The sequence below is a fragment of the Arvicanthis niloticus genome, chromosome 16, assembly GCF_011762505.2.
Source record: "Arvicanthis niloticus isolate mArvNil1 chromosome 16, mArvNil1.pat.X, whole genome shotgun sequence".
Lineage (NCBI taxonomy): Eukaryota > Metazoa > Chordata > Mammalia > Rodentia > Muridae > Arvicanthis > Arvicanthis niloticus.
In genome coordinates, this window is record NC_047673.1 from 63,665,916 (window position 1) to 63,689,497 (window position 23,582).

The 23,582-nt window shown below is 46.0% G+C and overlaps 2 protein-coding genes across 3 annotated transcripts in view; both read right to left on the reverse strand.

Annotated features, from left to right (window-relative positions):
- Positions 1 to 698: 698 nt before the first annotated feature.
- On the reverse strand, positions 699 to 3,454 carry Ackr1 (atypical chemokine receptor 1 (Duffy blood group)). Its single transcript, XM_034520042.2, has 2 exons — positions 2,149 to 3,454; positions 699 to 1,734 (listed from the first exon to the last, which is right to left on the reverse strand). The coding sequence occupies exons 1-2, from the start codon at positions 2,167 to 2,169 to the stop codon at positions 751 to 753; spliced, it is 1,005 nt and encodes a 334-aa protein (XP_034375933.1). The 5' UTR covers positions 2,170 to 3,454; the 3' UTR covers positions 699 to 750.
- A 1,246-nt stretch (positions 3,455 to 4,700) lies between these two features.
- The window catches only part of Cadm3 (cell adhesion molecule 3), a 31,500-nt gene continuing 12,618 nt past the window's right edge, over positions 4,701 to 23,582 (reverse strand). Inside the window, exons 2-10 of one of the 2 annotated variants that reach the window (XM_034520040.2) lie at positions 17,894 to 17,995; positions 15,282 to 15,422; positions 14,672 to 14,824; positions 13,846 to 13,983; positions 13,547 to 13,717; positions 11,189 to 11,279; positions 10,575 to 10,744; positions 6,574 to 6,699; positions 4,701 to 5,878 (exon numbers count right to left, since the gene is read on the reverse strand). In XM_034520040.2, the coding sequence (XP_034375931.1) occupies positions 5,760 to 5,878; positions 6,574 to 6,699; positions 10,575 to 10,744; positions 11,189 to 11,279; positions 13,547 to 13,717; positions 13,846 to 13,983; positions 14,672 to 14,824; positions 15,282 to 15,422; positions 17,894 to 17,995 (1,211 nt within the window). In that variant the 3' untranslated portion in view covers positions 4,701 to 5,759. The remainder of the gene's footprint in view (positions 5,879 to 6,573; positions 6,700 to 10,574; positions 10,745 to 11,188; positions 11,280 to 13,546; positions 13,718 to 13,845; positions 13,984 to 14,671; positions 14,825 to 15,281; positions 15,423 to 17,893; positions 17,996 to 23,582) is intronic. The other variant, XM_034520041.2, reaches the window with a different exon arrangement.

Consider the following 23,582-nt stretch of genomic DNA (forward strand, 5'->3'; position numbering starts at 1 on the left):
AGAAATGTGGAGGGGAGAAATGGAGAAAAGGAGGGAAGAATGGAGGGAGGGAGGGAGGGAGATAGAGGTGGGGAAAATAGGAGGAGGTTGTCCAGGTCATGATGAAGAATTAACCTGCAAAGACAGCCCCTAGGAAGCAGCATTTTACACTACTTTGATATATGCCCTAGACTGGGCCATAGTAAACGTCACTGGCCAAGGTGACTGGCAGCCCTAGTAGTATCTAGTCTCCACCATCCTGGGGCCTCTTTCATTTTCTACCACCAGTCTAACTGCCAAACAAAGCCAGAGAAGACAAAGATGACAAGGAGCATGGAAGGGTCAGACAGAGGAGTGGGTGGGGCTGTTGTTTTGGGCTTTGCTGCCTGTAACTCATTGATCTTTTACCTGCTTTGATCTATCTCTCTACCCATTCCACTTGTTTTCTGCAATGGGTTCCCTTTTTGTGCTCCTCAAACCATGCCTTCTAGTTTAGAGAGTTCATCTTCTCTCATTCTACTGTTTCTTTTCTCTAGTTCCATAAGAAGACAATAATCACTCACCTCCAGAAAACATCTGTATTCCCTGATGATGTTTATCCACCATTCTCTTTCTTCCAGGACAGCTCTAAGGACAGGAAAGGAAGGCATGCATTGCTCTCCTTTCCCTCAGTGGTCTTTCTCTTTCACTCCAGACAAATCAAGAAAGCACCCACTTCATAAAAGCAGTATAGACTTTAATTTAAGTTGACATGTGGGGAGAAAAAAAAAACTACGACTTGCCTACAAGGGCATCCATTTGAGAAGCCTGTCTTGCAGGGAGGGAGAGTGAGGGCAAGAATTTGCGGGTGGTCTGGTGGCAGAACAGGGCCAGGAGCAGTGGTGTGGCCACACAGTGCAGCATACTCAGGGCTTCTGCCACGTTCAGCATTGCATCAAGAATCTTCTGGGATTGACATGTATGCAAAAGCATGACTTTGGACCTCACCAAGGCATCAAATATGAGAACCATCCCATGAGGCCACCAGAAAATGAACCAGACCCACAAGACACTAACCCAGGGGCCTGGCCCCTTGCTCAATGCTGTTTTCAGCCCCTTGGCTGCCAGAAGAATCAGTGGCAATACAGTGAAGATGATAAAACAGATGGCAGAATGCGCGTACTTCAAAGCTTCCGTGTCACGGTACAATGGAAAGGTGCAGAGGCCATTATAGACATCACTAGCCAGAGCGACTGGTATCCCTAAGAGAGCAGCTGCTGCCCAAAGTCCCACACTGAGTGCCAAGGTGAGGCCAGGGAATTGACGGATATTCAGTCTGGGGTTCAGGCAGGCATAGCATCCTATCAACAGAGCCTGGGCAAAAGCAGAAGTATACCAGACCCAGTAGCCCAGGCTGCACAGGGCTGTGCTGTGGGCACTGTATAAGCCTGGTGTCAGGATGGGCACCGCAATACTGAACAGGGCACTGCCCGCTGCTAACTGTGCCAGAATGGGCCAGCTGGGGCAAATCTGCCAGTGGAAGAAAGGTCTGAGGATCGTGAAGAGGATGCCACCACTTGCCAGCATGCCCAGGACACTGATGAGAATGAAGAAGGGCAGTGAAGAACTGTCCAGCAGGCTACAGGAGTAGCAGGGAGCAGCTTCTGTCTGGTTGTAGTCACTTAGGAATTCATAGGAGGCGTAATCTTCATACAAATCATCCCAGCTTTCGACAGTAAGCTGAGTTTCATTCTTGTCTAGTGAAAGGGTATCCACCTACAAAGTACATCCAGAAGGGACAGTCAGGGCATCTAGCACCTCAGTAAAGAGGCTGTGCTATGTGCAGGGCTAGACAGAAGGGGCACTTGGGTTTGGAGAACAGGAGTCTCCTGGGCAGACATGGGTGCAGTGAGCATGGTGAACAAGGAAGCTGAGGAGGAGCCCGAATCTTCAGAGCCACAGAGAAACCTGGTCAGAGTTGTGTAGAGAACAGATGGACAGAGGGAAGTGGGGACAAACCTGCTTGAACTGCCTGAAAGATGTGGAGAGAAGAAATAGAGTAGGAACGGGAAACAGGAAAGGCAAGGCAGAGATTTTTGAAACAGAAGAAACATGGGCATGAGGATTATGAGAAAGTAGAAGGAGCACTGAGACAGAGGCAAGGTTATGGAACATGGTCCCCACACTCACCGGGTGCAGACAGTTCCCCATGGCACTTCAGACTCAGGGCAGTAGAGTACAGGGCCTGCACTCTGTCACAGCTGTGGCTCCAAGATAAGTGCCCAGGGCTGATAAATTCTCTCAGGTTCTAGGCAGAGCTGGAGTGTGTGTGCATTCAGGATCACACTCAGGAAGCTCAGCCTCACACCTACTGCCTTCTTAAACCTTGGGCTAGCATAGGGCCCTGTCCTGGAGCTTCCTGTTTTGAAGCTGGATTTGGCTGATCAGAATGACCTCAGGAAAAGAACATGGTGAGGTCCACAAAAGGGAAAATTTCCCAAGGGTGGCAAGGAAGAAACCAAGGGTCTTTCCAGCAAGGGAAGGATGAGGGGCCAGGGGTGACTTGTGAAGCAGAGATAAGAGACATGCTGGGAAGTTGGAGTGACCAGGCATCTGATGACTCTCTCTGTTCTCTATTCCTTTGAATGAGATCCAAGGAAAGAGTTCAAAAGTTCCCCTGTTTGGGGGAAGGCATGCTAATGCTATTTGGTGTTGGCTCTGTCCAGACCGAGAGTGGGCACTTAGTTGGATGCCTTTTGTGTGTGGCAGCATGAGCGGAGGAATGTACATATTTATCTGTGTGTCTGTGTTGGGTATCAGTGTGCCACCATCTGAGTGCTAGGTGCTGGGTGGTGCCTGGGTGTGTGCATTGCTATCTAGAGGTATGGGCACTTCAGTTAAGAGGGACTGAAGACTGGAGGCCTGTTGAGGCTCTGTAAAGACTCTCCTTCAGGGAGCAGTTGGGCATTTGCCTTATCACCTGTGGACTCAATGAATGCGTCTCTTACACCAAGCAGAACACATAGTCTGAAACATCAAAATAGGCTCTCTGGGACTATGGGATAGCAGACTTTAATGTGAGACCATAGCCCGCTGGGTAATCTCTATTCATACTCTGTTGTGAGACATACAGACTGTGAGAATGCTTCATTGGCTTGGCATCTTAGCAATAAGTAAAGTTTCTGATGGGAGGTAGAATTGTTATTTCTCTGGCCAGGAGAAACACGGGATACATGTTCAATAGGTGGATTCCCATTAGCTCCCTCAGATTGAGGTGTAGAAAGATAGGTACCCAGGTCAAATTTCAGGTGTATGAGGAGGGCACTAAAAAGAGAGTTTAGCAAAACCTGTGAAGCTCTCCTTCCTGGATGGTGTTGCTCAGAGTCTTCACCTCCATCACAGTGGTGGCCAGCATTGCTGGACAGAGGGTAACAGGGTAGCAGTCAGATGTCATGCTTTAAATGCAAACATTCTCTGGAAAGCAAGTGACTCAGACACTCTGTCCCTTGATTCCACATACAGATGCTCCACAGAGTGGCATGGCAAGGGTGCAGTACCCTTTGAGTGCCAGGAGCCAGGGACATGAGGACAGCCCTTATTTACATGCGGCCCAGTCAGCATTGAGAGTAGCAGAAAGGAGGCAGCCTGACCACATGGATAATCCAGATATATTGAGGGTGGTCCCTCTGAGATTAGCACAGGAGAGTTAGAAAGATTATAAAGATACACGATCCCCTCCCTGCTCCCTTCCCCCACCCCCACCCCCACCCACAGACAGACACACACAGCACAACAGCCCCTCTCCCCCCCGCCCGCCTGGTACAAATATGGCTTCTGTGTAATATGGACAGAGTGGTTCAGCTCGAAGAGGAAAAGTCATTTTCCCAAAAGCGGGTGCTGGGAGACAAGGAGCCCGGACAGGAGCCCAACCCTGGGACCCAGGGCTCCCTTGCTGCTATAAGAGGAGAAGCCCTGGCTTAAGCGAGGGGCTACCTGGGGTGCCCAGGTTCCTAACCAGGGGATGGAAGATTCACGAAGGTATTACCTGAACTGAAGGAGTGGGCAGGCCTGCTGTATTGCAGCTGCCCCATTTTGCACACCTGTTGTCAGAGCAGGGAGGACATGCCAGAGGAGGGGGAGCATGATGCCGAGAGCATCTTGGGTCTAAGGGACAGGCCAGCCAGGATGGAGAGGGTGAGAAAACTCCTCTCCACAGCAACCAGCTTGGCCATAAGAAGGAAGACGGTAAACCAAATGCTGATATGGGTACCCAGAGGACTCTCTCGTTGCTGGGTACAGAAGATGGGAATCCAGGGTCAGTGCCAGGGAGAGGGGTGCATAGCAGAAACTGTGGCCCTGGCTCCATGGCTCAGAGATGGGAGGTCTAGGGAAGGTGGTGAATGCGTGGTATTTCAGAGAGGGACAAAATGCACAGCTGGGTAAACCACATCCTGGGTCTCCTCTCTTTCACATAGGCATTGAGAGCGATCTGGAAATGACTCTGCTGGAGCAGCCCCCTAGATGAGGTACAAACCCTGACTACAAACCATCCACTCCCAAAGCCCGCCTCATGTGTCTCACGCCCTGTTCACCCACCCAAGACCCCTGGTCCTTCTTCTCAATCCCTTTTCTTCTTGTTCACACAAACACACATGTACACACATCCATGCATACTTACGCACACTTATACACACAAACATACACGCACACGCACGTGTACAGAGTTCACATTATTCCCTCGGTTTGGGCAGGAAACAGCTCACTGCAGTGAAGCTCCTTTTAGTAATTTTGTTGTCAAGTCTGCCTGGCTGCTGAGGGAGGAGGAACCGAGGGCTGGCACAGGGAACAGGAGAGGGCACAGGGTGACACAGGGTGGAGGAGTAGTTGCTGAGCAGTGCCATAAGAGGAGTGGTTGCTGTGCAACAATCCAGGGGCTTGGGTAAGAGTGAGGGGCCCCTCCGAGGTCAGGGCAGCAGACGGTGTTCGGGTCCATAGCTGCCTCTTCCACAGCTGCTGGAGCTGGGAGAGAAAGCTGAACTCTACTGTCCCCCAAGGGCAGATTCTGTTAAAAAACAAAAAAGCCTAGCTTCAGTCATTGTGTGGGGACAATAGGTGAACAGGGCCGTTTCCATCATTCTCTCTGGAAATCTACTCTCTCCGGAGGAACATGTTGAGGCCCTGGATTCCTATGTGGCTGCATGCTATCTCCAGATCACATCTTGAACACTCTCCTCATTTCTTTCTTATGTAATGGAAGAGAGGTGTCAGTGTGACACCCGTCTCCCTGTCTGTAGTGTAGGGCCGACAGAGGAAGAGCCACCACTAGCCCCTGCTTCCACTCCCAGGTTCCTTGGGGCCACATCTGCTGTGAAAATGGAAGGAGGGCTGCGCTAAGCCCCCACCCGCAAACCAGCCCTGCTCCTTATTCATCTCTAATCCCTCCAACTTCCTCTGAACGTTGCAGATTCCTTGCTCTCCTTATGCCCATGGCCCCTGCCTCTCCAGCCTTGGAGACGGATTTGATTTGGGATTGTTACAAAAATAATAATAACCCAAACGCAGAGAAGCCACAAAAGGGGCTGAGGGCGACCCACCCCTCCCACCCGCCCTCCTCCCCCCCAATTCCAAACCGAGTACAAAACCGCACCCAAAGCAGACATTCTGTACAGGGGGCTGGGTGGACTGGGGAGCAAGCGGGAGGGGCGGCCCTGGGGTCGCTCTGTACAAGTCCAAGTTGGTGACAGCCCAGCAGTCCCCATGGGGCCCCTGGGGGGGGGGGCGCAGAAGGTGTGTGGGTGCCCCTAGATGAAATATTCCTTCTTGTCATCCCCGCCTGACTGCCCGCCTTCTGCGTTGATGATGGCCGTATCTGCATCTGGGGCGTCGTCGGAGCCCTTCGCTTCGTGTGTCAGGTAGGTTCCTGTGTGGAGACAGAAGCTTCTGTTTTCAGAAGCTTCTCAGCCTCTGAAGTCCATCCTGCCCACTTTCCTACCCACCCACTCACACATTGCTCATCCCATCTTTCTCTTGCCTGGAGCTTTTCTTCCACCCCACCTTCTCTAATTTGCATTTTGTTGCCAACATCCCTCACCTGACCACGCCCCCATGAATAATGAATCCTGCTCTTAACTAAAAATCTCATCTATAATGTAGGCAGGGGAAAAAAGAAGTGTGCGCACGTGTGCATGCGTGTGTGCCTGTGTGTGTGTGTGTGTGTGTGTGTGTGTGTGTGTGTGTGTGTGTACAGGAGATATGACCTAGGCTAAGAAGGGTGAAGAAGCTAAACAGAGGGAAAAGAAGACAAGGGCAAGAAGGCAGAGGCTAGAGACTGATTTGCAGGGACCTGAGGGCAGAGCAGCAAGGAGCAGCTGGTTGAGTGGGTAGGTTTGATTGTCCTTGGATGTTCACCAAGTGATCAGGCTTGACTGTGGGGTGCTGTCACTCAGCGAAAACAGTATTGGCTTTGCAGGAGTTGGCTGTATGTTTTTTTTTTTTTTTTTCTCAGACACACCAAGGGGCTAAATGAGTTTACAGGGCCATTTCTGAATCCCTCTTACTGTCTGTCCTTCCCTAACTGATCTCCCCACCCTCCCCAGTCCTCCTGACGCCTCTGACCTTTGTGCCGGATCAAATAGTGTCCAAGGAAAATGAGCAGAATGAGCAGCAGGAAGACAATGAACGCTACGATCCCTCCAATGATGGCGTGGTACGTGCTGGAGGAAGAGGGCACCGGACTTGGGTCTGCAGGGAGGACAGGCATACAGTTAGCACTGGGGACGATGTTAAACTCAAATGCTGGTTTGGCCTGGGATAATCTAACAGGAGGAAAAAGACATCAACATCAGGAGAAACAGGAGCTGTATGCAAGCACAAGGGGCATGCCCAAGTCAGTGTCCAAGTGGGCATCACCATGCATAGTAATTATTTTAAAAAATTGTGTGTTCACCAGGCAATAAACAAACCAGTTCTCACTGGACCATCCAAGTTACTTTCTTGGCACCAAAGTTTGACCTTAATCAGAGATTATTACTTTAATGCCTGTGACCAATATCAAAATTCTTCTCTTCTTCCCTCTTTTCCAGTAAACGCACACACACATGCACACACACACAGGCATACACACATGCACATGCACACACACGCATACACACACATATACCCCTGTGTTTTCCTGTTCCATGACTATCCCCATGTCTTATCACATCCTGTCTTGGTATTGTGCACTAGTCCCCTTAGGGATTTGGGAAAGAAACAGTAAAAGTTGATGGATCCAAGAATTAAGCAGTGGTACAGCACCTTGCAAAGAAAATGTTACTGTGTCACCCTGCATAAGATTTTTAAGTTTCCCGAGTGAGCAGTGCTATGATCTGATATGGATTAGGCAGTCTCTACCCTAACATCCTTTTCTTAGCCTGGGCTGTGACCTGTACAACTGCCTTACCACACAACATTTGACTCTGCCTCCAGGTATTTCATCCTTGATGCCTTTAGCTTCCCAGCCTACATTCTTTTGTTCCCAGCCTACATATCTTGTTTTATTTTTCAGTAATTCCTTCTTAGCAAGGAAAATTAGTGATCCAGTAAAATCCAATCTTCTGACCCTTCCAAGGAAGGAGACCTAGGATTTCTTTTCCACTTTGACATCATCTAAAGGTTTGTGCACCAGGTGTGATTGGATTTCTCCCATGATTACTGATGTTCCTTTCATTAGATACACAAAAGTCACCATCCATAATAGGGTGAACTGATCTCATAGGACAATACGGACCAAAGGTGTCAATAAAAGCCCCAACCTTTGTCAGAGACCCAGAACAACTGTGATGTCTCTAAAGTCATACTAGCCACGGCTATACCTCACCCACCCAAGGGAGAACTCCTGTCTTTCCATGGGCCCAGCTTGGTTCTTTCAGCCTCATTGACTCCTATCCTTTTTTCTTCCCTACCTTATGTTTCCTCAGGCTTGACTGGGCCAGCTTTTTAGGTCCCTGACTTTCTATACCTTATTTGAAAAGGAAACATTTGTGCTTTGGTTGTTTTATGTTCTGCTTGGGAGGGTGGCGGCATGTGGCCCGGGTGTTCTATGGTGAGGCAGGTGTGATGACATGATTTAGGGGAAGATGGGTGAAGATACACGAAATGTGGTCCACTGTGAAAATCAATCCTATATATTTATTCTGGAAGCTATAGAAGTGAACATTTCTTGGAAAATCAAAGTCTTCCACTATCAAAACAAAACAAAAACAAACAAACAAACAAACACACAAACAACCTCTGGGTTTGTCAATAACCAGGTATAAGGATTTTTTTTTTTTTTTTTTTTTTTTTTTTTTTTTTTGCACATTTTTACAGAGGAGATTCCTGAAGAGGCTGCAGTAACTCCTTCCACCACCAGGCGTCAGCACTGGCAGCAAACTGTCAACCTACTCTCCCTTAGCTTTTTAGCCCAGGGCAGGATCAAGAAGATACCAACTAAGGCCAGACAAGGCTGTCCATAGGACTTGCATGAAAAAGTACTGGGATGAAAGCAAGGGCTGATATTTAAATATAAAGTGAATATTTAAATAAATTTAATAATAATTAAAAAAAAAAAGATACCAATTGCAGGGCATGTAAGCTTTCATTCATTCCTGTTTCCCATCAGAAAAGATCTGGAGATATCTTAGGGGTTGAGCCTAGATCCAAGTGATTTATCATAGCAATCTAAATCTTGTACTAGTCCTGCTGCTGTGTTGAGGAATTTCCATGAGCTGAGAGAGGTTGTCCCTAACGTCATAATTAACAATGCATATACTCTGGCCCCAAGCATTTGGGCTTCAGGTCTCTTTCTCATCCCTGAGACTCTGGGTGTTAGGCATCCCACTCTCTGCCTTACTGGGCATTTCAAATGATGAAATGTATGACCTTGAAAGGCAGCCTTGGCTTCTGGTCAAGCACAGGCTAGAAACCATTGGCGACCCCAGGTGATCCTGAGGGTGAGTAGGTGTTTTGCCATACCTCCAACTCTAGGCTCCTGACAGAAGGCCACATCCCTCTGTAGATTTGTGTCTCTTAGCCATGTAGCCTCAAGACAGATCTCCATATTAATGAGGTACCTAAAGGCCAAAGGGGCTTAGCTAATTAAGCATTCCTTCCCAGACCCTCCTCCTTGCAAAAGGTATTTAATCTCAGGCCTGCCCTGAGGTACTGAGGTACAGTTTATCATCTACCTTCCATCATGACAATAAACACCTTAAAACTATGGACTGTTTCTCTTTCATTGGGATCTGCTGTGGGGAGAAATGGAGAAGGCGTTCACCTACAGAGCCGCCATCTAATCTCCAGCAGAAGACCTCTCTGTGTTCCCAGCAACTGCGACCCACCAACCCAAGTGAGCCAGCCGCGACCAAGCCAAGCCAAACCACAGCAACAAGACAAGGACTCTCCCTTTGGGGCATAGCCTGAGCTTCTTTCCCCTTCTCCCCTTCGGCCATGGGCCAATCCAGGCAGTGGGCCCCAACTTTGTTCTCTTTTGCGGCTTCTGGCAGTGCCTGGATGCCCAAGAGCCTGAGAACCAGTTGGTCCCCATGCTACAGGCCGTGGGATCCTCCACCCCAGCTAGCTCCAGTTCCCCTAAGGACCTCAGACTATGCTCCCCCAACCCCGGAGCAGTATCCCCGAAGTCCAACACCCACTGGGTTGGCACCCGGAGTGAGAGTGCAGGCAAACTTCCTATGTCCAGCATCTGCCTCCACAAGCAGTGACCTTAACCCCGTGGTGGGGCAGACACTGGACCCCCACTTTAACCCAACAATGAAAGACCCTGAATTTTCTTCAGGGTCTGAAGATTTGAATGTCTCTTTTGTGTTTGTATGGTATATACATATGTATGAATGTGTGCATGTGCACTAATGCCCACACATGTCCATGCACTAACTATAAAAGCCACAGGAATGTCATCTATCCAATTTACTGAACAGGACAATCTCTCATTAGCTGAGTGATCACCAAGTAGGATAGGTTGTCTCTGCCTCCCTGACACTGAGATTACAAATATACAAATGTGAATTACTGCATTTAGTTTGGTTTTACTGCAACTGACAAATATGGACTAGCTTAATTTTTTAGGTGTCTGGTGGCTCCAGTTTTTGAGAGGAATTTCAGTAAAAGGCAATCCCTTGTCCCTTCGGGAGGAGTAGCATTAGAGAAGTGATTCTGTCATCTCTCAACATAGAGCGTGCTTGTTTCTTTTTCTTCTTGGCCAAACTATAATGTACACAGGGTCCTGGGGAAAGAGACTGGAGGCAGCAGCTTGCACACCACATCCAGTCCTAGGAGGAGGGGTATCTCATCAGAAAGCACACATGCTCTCAAGAGGGGCCTCTCAATGAAGTTAATATTCTCCCCATCAGATGATAAAGATGGTTCCAGAGGAGCTACTGCCTGTATAGAGAGAGACAGTGGGAGCTCATCTTTCTATTGATTGAGCTACACACTCCTCAGGCCTAAGTGCCATGCTTTCCAATAGTGGGTATTTTCCATCCACCCAACTACCATACAGAGTTGAGGTTTGCTAATCAGGAGAACAAGAGATGACCAGAGAAGGAAGATGTCGGGGAAGAGAAGCAGGGAACACTCACCGTTGACGTTGAGGGTGAAGTAGGCCGTGTAGCTGCCCATGTTGCTTGTGGCCGTACAGCCATAGGTGCCACTGTCACTCTTGTTCAAAAAGGGGAAGATGAGAGCGCTCTCCTGGGTCATCTTGAGGGGTGGCTCACTGCCTTCCTTTACCCACATGTACTGCTGGGGTCTGTTGAGATAGAAAGGAGAGATACGGTCAGCAGGGCCTTGACCAGTGGGCTAGAGGAATTAAAAATGAACTAGTATCACAGGAATCAGAAGCAGCATGGTGATGCTAAACAGTATTGAAGATGCTATATGGGCCAGAGAGTGGGCATTGGTGGTGGTGTGGAGTACCAGTCGTGGGTGAAATTTGGAGAAGGTAGAGATGTTTTGATCCCTATCTTACTGTAATGTTGTTCCTTAGAGGACCCAAAGGAACTGAGTTAGGGAGCGTTCCAACCTCACTTCTGCTGTTTTGCAGTGGAAATGAAGGAGAAGCACATCTGTACAGTTAGGGGTGTATGAGGTATGCCTGGGTGGGTATCAGAGGTCGGAGTCGAGAAGATGTATAGTGAGGATGGTTATCTGAGAAGGTGGAGGGGTATTGGAGACCAAAGACTGTTCTTCTTACACTGGATTTCCACGCCCCTCACAATGTAACAACAGCTTCTGGCCTTCACGAGGATGAGCAGGTTCTGGCCTAATCATGGCTGTTGGTGTGTCTGTGGAGAAGTACATGATGTCAGCACAAAATTCCCTGCTCTGTATAAGAGACTCTTAAAACCTTGGACTCACCTAATTACATGTTACAGAATCTACCTCTCGCCCCCAATGTCTCAGAAGCCTAAAAGGCTATGAACAAGACCTTCTTCCTCCTGGCTCTTGAGAACACAGACGGTGACCACCATTGACTATGAGAGCAACCCGCTGCAACACAACCTCTGAGTGCTGGCATTCCAGCAAGACTGCCCTTGGTGGGACCTATAGGATATCTTAGCAGAGCCGAGGAGAAGCCATGGTTTATTCATGCCTAGCAAAACTGCCTGGCACATAGACAGGACCTAATACATATATTTAAATGAACAAAGAGAGTGAACTTGACACTGACTTGGTTCACAACCTCTCTATTCCATCTACTCTGTGAGAGAGGTTGTGAAAGCAACGCTTGAACACAAAACATCCCTTTGAACTGTCAGTCCAAACATGGAACGGGAGCACAGAGACAGTGAGGAGTGGGGGTCATATTTTGGCAGAGGGAAAAAAAGCCTGAGACAATATAGATGGGTCTGTGTGGGAACAATGACATCTGTCATTGATGCCAAAAGGCTGCTTTGGAGACTGGGTCCAGATGGTGGCTTAGAACAATGTGACCAGATGCTGGTTTGTAACCACGGATAAAGAGGCTGTACTTTCCCTAAGGACAGAGCCAACCTTAACAAGCAGTTAATGAACATGCTTCAGTTAAATCGTACAGGATAAAGGGTGCCAGGCCAGGTGAGAGACCTTTCCAGAACTTCACAGCTAAAGGGATTTGTAGCATAGGATCTGGAATGTAGCATTTATTGACTGCCTGATCACAGGCCAAAGGGGACCCTGAAGAGTAATAGCCAGGTGGCCTGGTATCTAAGAGGGGACTGTTGGAACTCCAAAAGCATAAAGTATTCCTCAGTTATGGCCAGGGAGCCAGGACTCCAGGGAGCTGCCCAAGGTCAAGTGCCTCACGCTTGGAACTAATATAAATACAGAAACTTTACAATAATTTAGACCTTGAAAGTTTGCAGGGCTCTTTCATATAATTCCATTTATTCCCAGTATAATTCAGAGTGGTAAGCCAGATTCACAGAAAGATCAAATGCTTTGATCAAGGTACATACAGCTATTACGTGTCAGTCCCGGCTAAAATAGTCAGTCTGCCAATTGATTGTCATTCAAACAGACGATGGTACTGTTTGAGATTGACTCATGTTGAAGTTTGAATAAAGGCTCTAGCTACTGATTAAATGGCACTGGAGTTAGGAAATTAATCAGCTTGTATCTTCCCTAAAGAGATTAAAAGGTCTAGCTATTTTTTTTTTTAAATCCCCCAACCTTTTGGTAAACTAGGAAAAGAAAGGCATTGTTGTCTATGCCTCCATGCTTGGCTTCCCCACTTCAGTTGTACCCTTGCTTTTCCGAACATGAAAGTTCCTTTGAAAAAGTTTCCAAATTTCCTCAGGTGAGAAATTCTCGACTGTTCCAACTTCTTCAGATATCCCCTACTAGTCCCCAAAACAGAGTCCATGAACAGGACTAAGAATCGTGGAGAAAGGTTGTAGCTGTGATCCTGACAACTGGCCATGTTCAGTCAGAATCCCAAGTGGAAGCTCGGAACTGGGGCACATAGAGAAAGAGGAGGTAAAAGTCCTCAAAATGTTTCAGCACCAGCAAGGATTAGGCTTTTCTTTTATGCACACCTCCTGGCCTCACGGACTGTTAGAGTGTGAAGAGGCCATAATGACGGCCATGCCCACCTCACTCATTTAACAAGTAGACAACCAAGATCAGTCCGAGAGAGCTGTCTTCACACCACACAACCAGCGTGTAGTGGACTACAGATGAGTAATTATATCCAAGACTCTGGGTTTGCTATATTTACCACAGTAGTTTACAGTCTAGTGCCACGTTCACCAGTGCAGCCCAAGGGCTGGTAAACTTTGCTGGCAGGCTAAATCTTGCCTGCTGCAAGCTTTTGTAAATAAAGTTTTATTGGAATGTAGCCCAACTCATTTGTTCACGCTTTGTCTGTGGCTGCTCTCCTGCAGCACAAGCAGACATGGATACAAAGACCTCAGCTCTCCAAGCCATCAGTGTTTACTAAAGGGCTTCTCTTGTGAAGCCTTGCTTGCCGCCACATCTGTGCGTGTGGCTTCATGTGCAGCCAGCAGTGCTTTTCTTTTCCTCACAGCCTACCTCACACCTGGTCCTTCTCAGCCCAAAGCCCATGACATACATAACACTTCAATGCGCTGAGAAGTGGATCTGTCAGCTCCCTTCAGAGATTCATGGTTCACAGAACACACGATGTTTGCTCCATCGTCCTCCCGAGTAACCTGGAATGACACTGAGCTGCTCACAGTGAAGGTTTTCCCATTGGGATCTTCCTGGATTCGTGTTTGGTCCCCTGGAATGCAGAAACAGACAGATAGAAACACACACACACACACACACACACACACACACACACACATCATATCTCAGCCACCCCTCCTGGAACTCCATCCCCGTAACTCCAGAGCAGAAACTACTCACCATGGAGTTCTTGATCACCTTTCCGCCAGGTGAGCTGGGCTGCAGGTTTGCTCCCAGAAGACTGACAATTTAGAGTGGCTGTCTCCTTTTCCCGCAATGATGACTTATAACCAGTGATTATGGGTTTCTGTGGGATTCCTGCCATGCATAGGGATGGCCAGGATAGGAAAGAGAGGCATCATGAAGTCACAGTTCAAACTCCCTGTTGATATGTCCTCTACATGGGTCAGGACATCTGAACTCTATGCTGAGTTAGGAAGATGGATAAAAGCATAAAGAGTCAATGTTCCTGTTGGTCTATCTACTTCCTGAGGACAAGTCTTCCTTAGGAAGACTGAAGGGAGAACGCGTGGTAGTGTAGGAGGGGTGCAAGTGGCCACACCTGGAGGTTGATAGTGATTGGATATCTCAGAGTGCATCTAGGGGCCCTGCAGATAATGAGAGGCTCAAGAGAGTAGAGATGGAAATTAGAATACAGGATGAAGATAACTGTATTTTCAAACAACTAAAGAATCTTCTTGGAAACTAGAATTAGACATTGCATATAGATCTTGTGTTTCCCCATACAATTTTTGGAGTGAAGTGGAATGATCATTCTTTGCTATAAATTACAAACTTCATGCTTAAAGAATGAGAGTTGTCCCAGATCATACAGTACGTGCAGCAGATCAGAACTCTGTTTCCCTCATATTTAAAGGGAAATGTTTGGGATTTTCCTGATATTATTGGAGGCTTGCCTGGCTCCAGGACGCTTTGGAGACCAACTGAGGGAGGTTTGTTTGCAAAGCAGCATGCTGTGGAGACACAGGGGTTTTGAGAACCTCACCGAGCACAGTGACAAGGGACTTGGCTGTTCGCACAGGCATCGTAAAGATGGAGCACGTGTACTCGCCCTCGTCTGCCAGTGCCACATTGCTGATGCTGATGCTGAGCTCGTGTGGAGTGGAGCTAACCAGCTGAATCCGATTATCTCGAAGGGCTGGGGAAATCAGGAGAAATGAGAGTCAGGATTCTACTGGTACCTTGCATGTTTCTTTCACATTTACTTTCCAGTCCTGGACCAATATCATTGAGAGGAAAGTGACTTTCATGAGCCACTAGGGGTAGTAGCTTAAGAGGCTAGTACTACAATCTGTGTCTTGTACAATTACTTAGGAGAGGACTAGCATTGCCTGATGTCAGTTCTCATAAGGGCTTCTTTAGGGTGATACTACTCCAGGACCCTATAAGACTATGTATGCATGGCTGAGGCCAGAACTGTAGTACTGGTTTTTCTTCGGTAAACAACTAAGGAGCCCACAGCTTACTGCTTTTTCAAATAACATACCTCTGGTTTCTTAGCCTCTGGACTACAAAGAAATCTCCTGTCAGCCTCTGCTGCCCTGTTTCCCCTAGCCCATGGTTCCCATGGAGAAAGGTCATTCATGAGAAAATACCTCTCTTCTCCCCAAAGTACAGAGTCTGCTGGGCAGGGTTAGACCACTGCAGAGAGGAGTCTTCATGGTCTTTCACTTGGCACTTGAGCACCACTGTGCCACCGGCCACCACTGTCTCGTCAGATGTCCAGGGCTGGCTATCTGCAGGGATAGAGCAGAGTTAGTTTCCCAAAGAGCTCTTAGGATGTCTACTCAATACTGGGCCACAGTCCACCTCATCTAATTCAGGCTATCCAAGGCTCTGGTCTCTGTATTCTCTTGAGGCTTCATGGGTGAACGAACAGAGGTGGTGGTGGCAGTGGAAGGGAGGCAGACCTGATCTTCTCTTTCTTTGGATACACAGAAAGCTTCACCTCTTGTTGAATGTTGGATGAACGGACAGGGTCACAAACACTGAAAGGATAAAGGCACCCATACCTGAACATACTATTCCACATGTGTCTCTTTAGATATGGCCTGCCATTCATCATTGAGAACACACACGCATCTCTCTCATCCTATGTCTTGCCTTCCTGTTACCATCTATTATGAGAGCAAAATCAGTAGAAGCAGTTATGACTAATAACCAACACTGCAATGGGGTAAAGCCTAAACCAGCCCTTTGATGTGTACATTCATCTATATATATATAAAAAAAAAGCAAAGCAAAAAAAATAGAAATTTAAAAAGTCAAAACATTTTAGCATATTTTACAATTTTTCTAGCATTTACTTCAATCCAATCATCATCTCTCTCACCAGGCTTTACCATTGCTATCAATTGTTGTGGCTGCTATTGAGACAAGGCCTTACTATGCAGTCCTGGCTGGCCTGGTACTTACTGTGTATTCAAGATGCCCTTTAATTTACCAAAGTTCATCTGCCTCACCTTTCTAAGTGCTGGGATTATAGGCATGCAAAATTTAATCCAACTATTTGTTTTCTTTCCTGGTAGATCTGCTTGTCTCCCCAACTACAAACCCAAGTCCCCACTCTGATATCATTTAAAGAGTAAAAGACTAAATTTTTCCCCTTAGTGTGCCTAAGCATAATTTCTAATTCCTCTCTCCTTAGAGGAATCCAATAAAACACAAGCTCAGTTGATAGAGTCCTTGTCTAGCATGCATGGAGCCCTGGATTGGACCCCCAGCACCATAATGGCTGTTATGGTGGAGCAATAACATCCCATCACTCAGGAAGTAGAGACAGGTGGAGCATAAGTTGTAGGTTATCCTTGGCTATGTGCTGAGTTTGAGGTCAACTTGGACTGCATACACCCTGTGTCAAAAATGGGAGAGAGAGAGAGAGAGAGAGAGAGAGAGAGAGAGAGAGAGAGAGGCATGGAAGGCAGGGAGGATGGGGGAGGGAGGAAGAGAGGAGGAAGAGAGGGGGGGAGGAAGAAATCCAAGGTGTTTTTTGGTTGGTTGGTTGGTTGGTTGGGTTTTTTGTTTTGTTTTTTGTTTGTTTGTTTTTATATAAATCAATTGAATGCCAAAATGAACCTTCTCCTAAGGTCTAGCTGTGAACCTCTCCAATACTGACATCTGTTTCCACCACCAGGCACTGTGCTAAAGTTCCCACAGCAGGGATTCTGATTCCTAATATTGATTCCCTCATCTTGAGAATCACTTTTAGTGACCTGACAGCAGTGACCTCCTCAGAACAAATCTAAAATAATCATCTCCATGCTCTGATTCAGAAATGTCCAAAAGTCTGCTCTATGTCACAGAATTAATTCCACAACCAGCACTATTCACAGCTCCATAGGAAACTGGGAAACACACTTACCACATCCTCTACAGAGCACTATACAAAAGACAGTCAGTCCAATGCTTTCCTTGTCACAGACTGGACCCCTACCCAATCTGCCTTTCCTAATCCTGCATTGATCTTAGCAGAGAAGGAAGGCATACTGGAAATTAGGCCAAGAAAGACATGCCATTAAGGGCGATCCTTCCCAGTTGGAGTATGAAGTCTGGTGGTTGTGACTGCCTAGAATGGTAAAAGCTGGAACTGAGGGAACGTCTTCCATTTCCTAGGCACAGACAACAAGACAGGAGATGTGAAGAGATCCCTAAGATCAGCTCCTGATTTCTGAACAGGAGAATTACATTCTGTCCTCCACATGGAGCTGTTCTCATTGAGTTCTTCCTAAAGTGATCCTCTGAATGGAGAATTAAAACCTGTGATGGATTTTGAGATTTCTGTGTAGTCACTGAGTAAATTAAATTTGGAAGTGAAATTTTCTCAAAATTCCTCAATGGAAGGTGTCTGAGGCCGATCATTTACAACAGAAGTAAATCACTTTCTAACCTCTAATCCCTCTGTCCTTGTCTCCCTTGAAGAGTTCTTCCTTGCCAGTGCCTCTCCAGGACCTCGCTGTTTTGAGTAATCCACTTTTCTGGAGGCATTTTATTTTTGGAGAGAGGTGTAGGGTTACAGAGGTCTCAGTACCAGAGTTGGTGCATGAGAAAGTGGCGGTGCAGAGCTAAGATCTAGATGTCAAATGGGAAGGAGAAAGCTGTGTGGTGATGAGTGGTGTGAGGAGATGGAGTGGGATACCGTGAGTGGGAGATGGTTTGAGGATGAGAGAGACATCTGTAGAACGTTGAGATGAAGGGCCTGGTTTCTCACCTTGACTGGCCAGCAGGTCAGGGCTGCTCCAGACTGTGGAGCTGAGGGCCTCCTCCAGTGGAGCCGGAGTTCCCAGCTCCAAATCCTGCTCCTGCCAGTAGCCTGGGGAGAGAATCTCCATCAAGGATGAACCCTGTGCAAACTGCTATAGTTCGTGTCTACACTTTCATGGTGGGGGTGTGGAAGGGGTAGCCCCCTATGGAAAGGAGCTTCATCAGCAAACCTAAGGGAAAGTGAGACATTAGCAAGAGTTCTGAGAAAGGAAACAACTTCTCCGATAGGCCATTTAAGGAGGATACTAAGTTTTATCTGTCAATCACATGGTGTTAGAGCAAAAAAAAAACAAAACAAAACAAAAACAAAAACAAAACAAAACAAAAAAAACAGAAAAAAAAAACAAAAACAAAAAACGACAACAACAAAAGACCTTGGAGGCCAATCAGTCCAGTTTCCCCACCTCACAGATAAAGACAAAGAATCCCACAAAAGATTGTGAGGGGTTCGCTACTGAAAAATGGAAAACTTAAAAAAAAAGAAAGAAAGAAAAGAAAAAGAAAACCAAAACTATAACCAAAACAAAACAAAAACCCAACACATTTTAAACTCCTTATCCAGGACTCTTGTTGTTATACCATATTATCTATTAACACAACAGCAGGTTTAAACATTAGAATGTATTTTTACATTTAATTCTTTCACTAAACCTATAAAAAGTGGTGATGTCATCACTCCTGTTTTGCCATGTGGAAGCAGGGTGAAATGACTTGCCCAAAGCCATACACATTAAGTAGTAACTAGAAATGAAATGCATGATTTCAAATCCAATGCTCTTTGTTCCAAGGTGAGATCCTTCTCACTGAAGAAAGACCACATTTAGGGCTGGAAGTCACACTACAGCTTCTCAGTAAGCTCAGAGCCTCTTTAGTTTTCATGCTAGACTCCCAGGCTTCTGTCTCACCGAGTCTGTGCCTTCCTCGGACGCCACCAAACCTTGTCACCCAGACAATGGTCACCACTTCTCTTAGAACTAGATCGCTTTTATACTCTGTTGTGAAATACAGCGGTGTCTGGGGCTCACAGCCCAAACCGAAAGAGCAGAGGGACAAAGAACCCAGCTAAGCACCTTCTCAAGATCTCCCGCCACAGAGTCCTAGAGTAGCCAATCACATCGCAAAATTTCAGTGAGATCATCAGCTGCTGAGCGGAGACTGGAATCGATTCTTTTTCTGGGACAGCAGTGCAGCGAAAAGTTTGTCAGTGGTCCCAGCATGCGCAACAGTAAGTGTGTGTGTGTGTGGTGGGGGTGGGGGTGGCGCGGAGGGATAAGAAGGTGGAGGTGGGGCTAAGAGAGGGCAGGTGGGTGGGTCAAAACTGAAAAAAGAAGAAAGGGGACAGGGCTAGGGGGAGAGAAGGGTAAAGAAGAAAAGAGAAAGCAAGCTGGTGCAGAGAGAATAGAGAAGAAAAGATAGCCTTTGAAAGAGGGCGAGGAAGAGAGGAGGAGGGAGAGGGGAGAGAGCAAGAGAGTGTTCACATCAGATAAAGCTGTAAGAGAGCCTCTTGGGTGGGCTGGCAGTAGTGTAAACATCCCCCTAACCCCGCACTGCTTCTGATCTGGGTCTTCCAGATTGGTGAAATTACTTTGCTCTGAGCAAAGTTGAGAGACAAGGGATATCGGGTGAAGAGGAGTTGGGGAGTGGGGCAAAAGCAATGAATGAAGACAGAGAAGAGAGACAAGGATGAGAGAAAAAAAGAGAATGGGGCTCTCAATTCCAGCAGAGAGACAGTCAGGAGGTGCAGAGTCCTCATTCCGTGGTGATGTTTTGTGTGGACATCAAGGATGAGGCTATCTGAACATTAGTGAATGTTTCAAATTATTTTTCAGGTTATATGTTTTGTATTGTGTTGTGTCAATACCAAGTAGGAAACAGGATTGGTTTTACTGGAGCATGGGATGCTGGATGGACAGGGAGAAGCCAGGTAAGAGGTCTCTGCTCCTACATACAACACAGGTAACTCAGCAGGCAGTCTAAGAACTACTATACAGACTTTTACTCAAATGGGAGGACGGAATAGCCTTGTCATACTTCAGCGTGGGACTTTTAGTTTGCAGAGTAGATTTTCACCCATGATGTCATCTTATCTCAAAACAATTGCAAGGGTTAAGCAGCCAGGTATAATCTCTTTTAAAGTTGACATCCCAAAAGGCTCCTTGGTTCACCTGATGGAACCCAAACAGCACACTTCTCAGGAACCCTTCCTGTCCCTTGGGGGTTCCTCAGCTTTCAGCAACCTCTGTTTTCTAGAGCATTTCCTCACACTGTATGGGTGTGTTTGTTCAGTTGTCAGGCTCCTCATGTCGAGTCTGAGCTGGTTAAGAACAGACGCACTACCATTTTAATCTACATTTCCTTAACACTTGCATCCTCGTGAGCTCTTGGGCATGTAACTAGCCCTGGTATTTTGCCACCTCCACACCAGGCTGTACACACTGCTCATCAGGCAGAGAGTTTCTGCTGTCCACTCTCTAGTCTGTCTGTTTGTCTGCATCTTCCTCAGTGGCTTCTTTCCTTGCTCAGACCTGTCCATTAGGCTTTTTACCCCTGCATAAAATAAATAAGTGAAACGGTAATGTACATCATTTAAACCCAGCTGAACTGTTCAGAACCAGAAAGCAGCAAATAACCTTCGATAAATGGCATGTTTGGCGTGTGCATGGTTTACTGCCTCTGTACATTTGCAGAGAATTTGCTTAGGATTGTAGTGTTTTAGGGAACTATTTAGGATATGGTTGGGACATGACTCCCCCTTCTGGGGTGTATGTGTGATGTATCTGCTAATTCTGAAATGTACTTGTGATCTTGTATCTCTGCTCTTGGGAATTCTGTTAATATGTCTGAAAGTTACCCAATTTTACGAAATTGTAGCCTGCTAGCGATACGTTCTGAATGGCCATTCCTATGGGGGCAGGTGAGTGATTCTAATGCTATCATCAGGACCATGGATAAGTAGCACAAATTATAAGCCGCTTTACGAAAAGCTTGAACAATCTTTGGATTAAAATTGTGCCAGTCATTTATGACATCACCATGATTTCCCTCAAAATGTTTGGACAGGAAAGAGAAGAAGCTGAGGCATATTCTAAAAGGGACATATGGGCTTTGAAGTGGAGTTAGTAAGGAGTCTACCCAGGGGCTTTGGAAGGAGCTGCTGCCTCTGTGCATGGGGAGAGCCATGAAGAAGTGCTCCAGGCTTACTGGGAAATGTCAGTCTTATGAGTCACATGGTTATTTGCTCACAAACCTTTTGTGACTTTCTATTTTATTCTCTACAGTTCTCGCTCTCTGTCTTTTTCTTTCTCTCTCTCCCCTCGTGTGTGTGTGTGTGTGTGTGTGTGTGTGTGTTGTATGTGCGTTTGTGGGTTCATGAGTATATGCCTATGTGGGCATGCAAGTGTGCATGTAGAAGTCAGAAGCTAGCATGGTGTGCCTTCGTCACTCGTTCTCCAGCTTATATTTTAATTGTTTTTTAAAATTAAATTTATTTGTATGTGTACATGCATGTGCATATATATATATATACATATATATACACATACTATATGTATGTGTATATACATACATATATATACACATACATATATACATACATATATATATATGTATATATATATAGTATGTGATATATATATATATATATATATATATATATATATATATATATATAGTATGTGTTATAGTGTCTGTGTGGAAATTATAGGACAACCTGCAAGAGTCAGTTACCTTCTTTTACCATAGTGATCCTGTGGATTAAACTCAAATTGTCAGCCTTGGTAAGTAAGTAAGCTCCTTTACCATCTTATCTGCTCTTTACCTAGAAAGGTGTCTACTCGGTGCTGGGTGTTCAGATGCATGCTGCTATGCTGGGCTTTTTACATGAGTGCTGGAAATCTGAATTTAGGCTCACAGAAAGTACTTTACTGAGGCATAACCACATAGGACTTTACATTTTTCTGCACATCACACCCAGACTGGCTAGTCTAGTCTTCAAGGTCATGGGCAGTTTGATGTCAACCCACCTGTCAACTTTGTCCTGTTTACTGATCACATATTCTAGGCACAGCAGCCATTTAGAATTTCATTTAAAGTATTTGCCATCCTGGGTCCATTTGCTTTTCTACAATAACTTGATTCTAATGCTGTTTACCCACCTCTATGGGTCTTAGCTCTAGCCTTTAAGACGACTTTATGTAGCTCTTCTTTCCAGACCACCACCTTGGTGGTTCCATATGGGACTTGTTCCCGTATCTCTGAGTTGCACTGCATTCTCTGCCTTCCTTACATGACACAGCACCTTCTTTCCTGCATTGCACTTGGGCTCCTTCCTAAATCAAAAAGATTCTACAAGAACAGTTGATATCTGAGTCATCTTAGTATCAATACTAGCCCTAATACTGCATATTGCACATAGAAGGTGCTTAATAAATATTTATTGATTAAGTGAATCAGATGCTGAGTGTCTTCTGTTGTGAGAACAGAGCTCAGAATCTGTTATTGCAGAGAAAATAGCAAATCCAAAAGCACAAGAAGTAGGCTAAGAAGAGCATGGACTACCTGGGCATGGTGACTTTAGAGATCTACAAGGCAGGGCTTGATATTTATAACCCCCTCCCCCCCCCCGTGCTAACCTTAAGATCCAAATTAAGAGGTCCATGGGAATAACTCCAGACAAGCTCACTAAGGAACTATGTGATGTATCTAGTAAGGGTTAGGATGGGACAAGATTTAATCATAGGTCTCTCTGGCCATGAAGCCTAAGCTTTCTGCTTCTTCTCATGATACTGCCTGCCTCAGGAAGCAGAAACATGCAGTGTGTGTGTGTGTGTGTTTGTGTGTGTGTGTGTGTGTGTGTGTGTGTGTGTGTGTGTGGTAGGTTAGTAATAGAAGAGGGAAGACTCTCTTACATTGCTGGCCAGGGACAGTTTACCTCAACAATGTTCACAGCTCTTACCTGCACAATGATAAAAATCACAGAGTAGCAAGCTAGAGTGGGTGCCTTTGGTAGTGCTGATAGTGGTGTTGTGATTGGCATTCAGTGAATTATGGTTTTAAATGGATTTTATTGTTTGTCTTCACTTCGTACTTTGGATATATTTTGTCTGTCCCCAATTTTTCTATAATGTGGTACTCTTTGGTTAACCAAACAACAGATGTGTTTACTTAAAAACTTTTGACAAAACTTCTTTATGTTTTTATCACATGTTAGCATCTAGGTTAGAAGCAAAAAGGTTATCTTGTTGGTCCTCAGTCATTTGGGGTGTTTCTGAATTCTTGTTTTTATTTACCTGTGGGTTCTGATATCCTTAGAATTCTTAGCATTTTAAAGGACAAACTAATCCTTTTCCCTACACTGGTTTCCTTAAGATTGATGGTTCTCCTTGGGAGCAGCTCAGGCACGGATTTCAGACTTAATAATGTGCCTCTACAAATCGTGCATTGGCACCAGTGACTCAGTTTTTCACTGCAAACACAAGACCTCACACATAGTAAGGGCTCAACAAATATTTAATAAATAAGTGAGTTACTCAAATAAATAAAAATGTATTATGTCTGCAGCTTAAGTGACTGGTAAGTAAAGCTATGAGAGTACGTCACCATCACCCTTGACTGCTTGGTTTATGTGTCGTCTCTGT

Excerpts from the sequence above, each read along its gene's own strand:
- Ackr1 (XM_034520042.2), bottom strand. The coding sequence starts at position 2,169 with ATGGGGAACTGTCTGCACCCG. Across the intron at positions 1,735-2,148 it reads TGGGGAACTGTCTGCACCCG|GTGGATACCCTTTCACTAGA; the intron begins GTGAGTGTGGGG and ends TGTACTTTGTAG.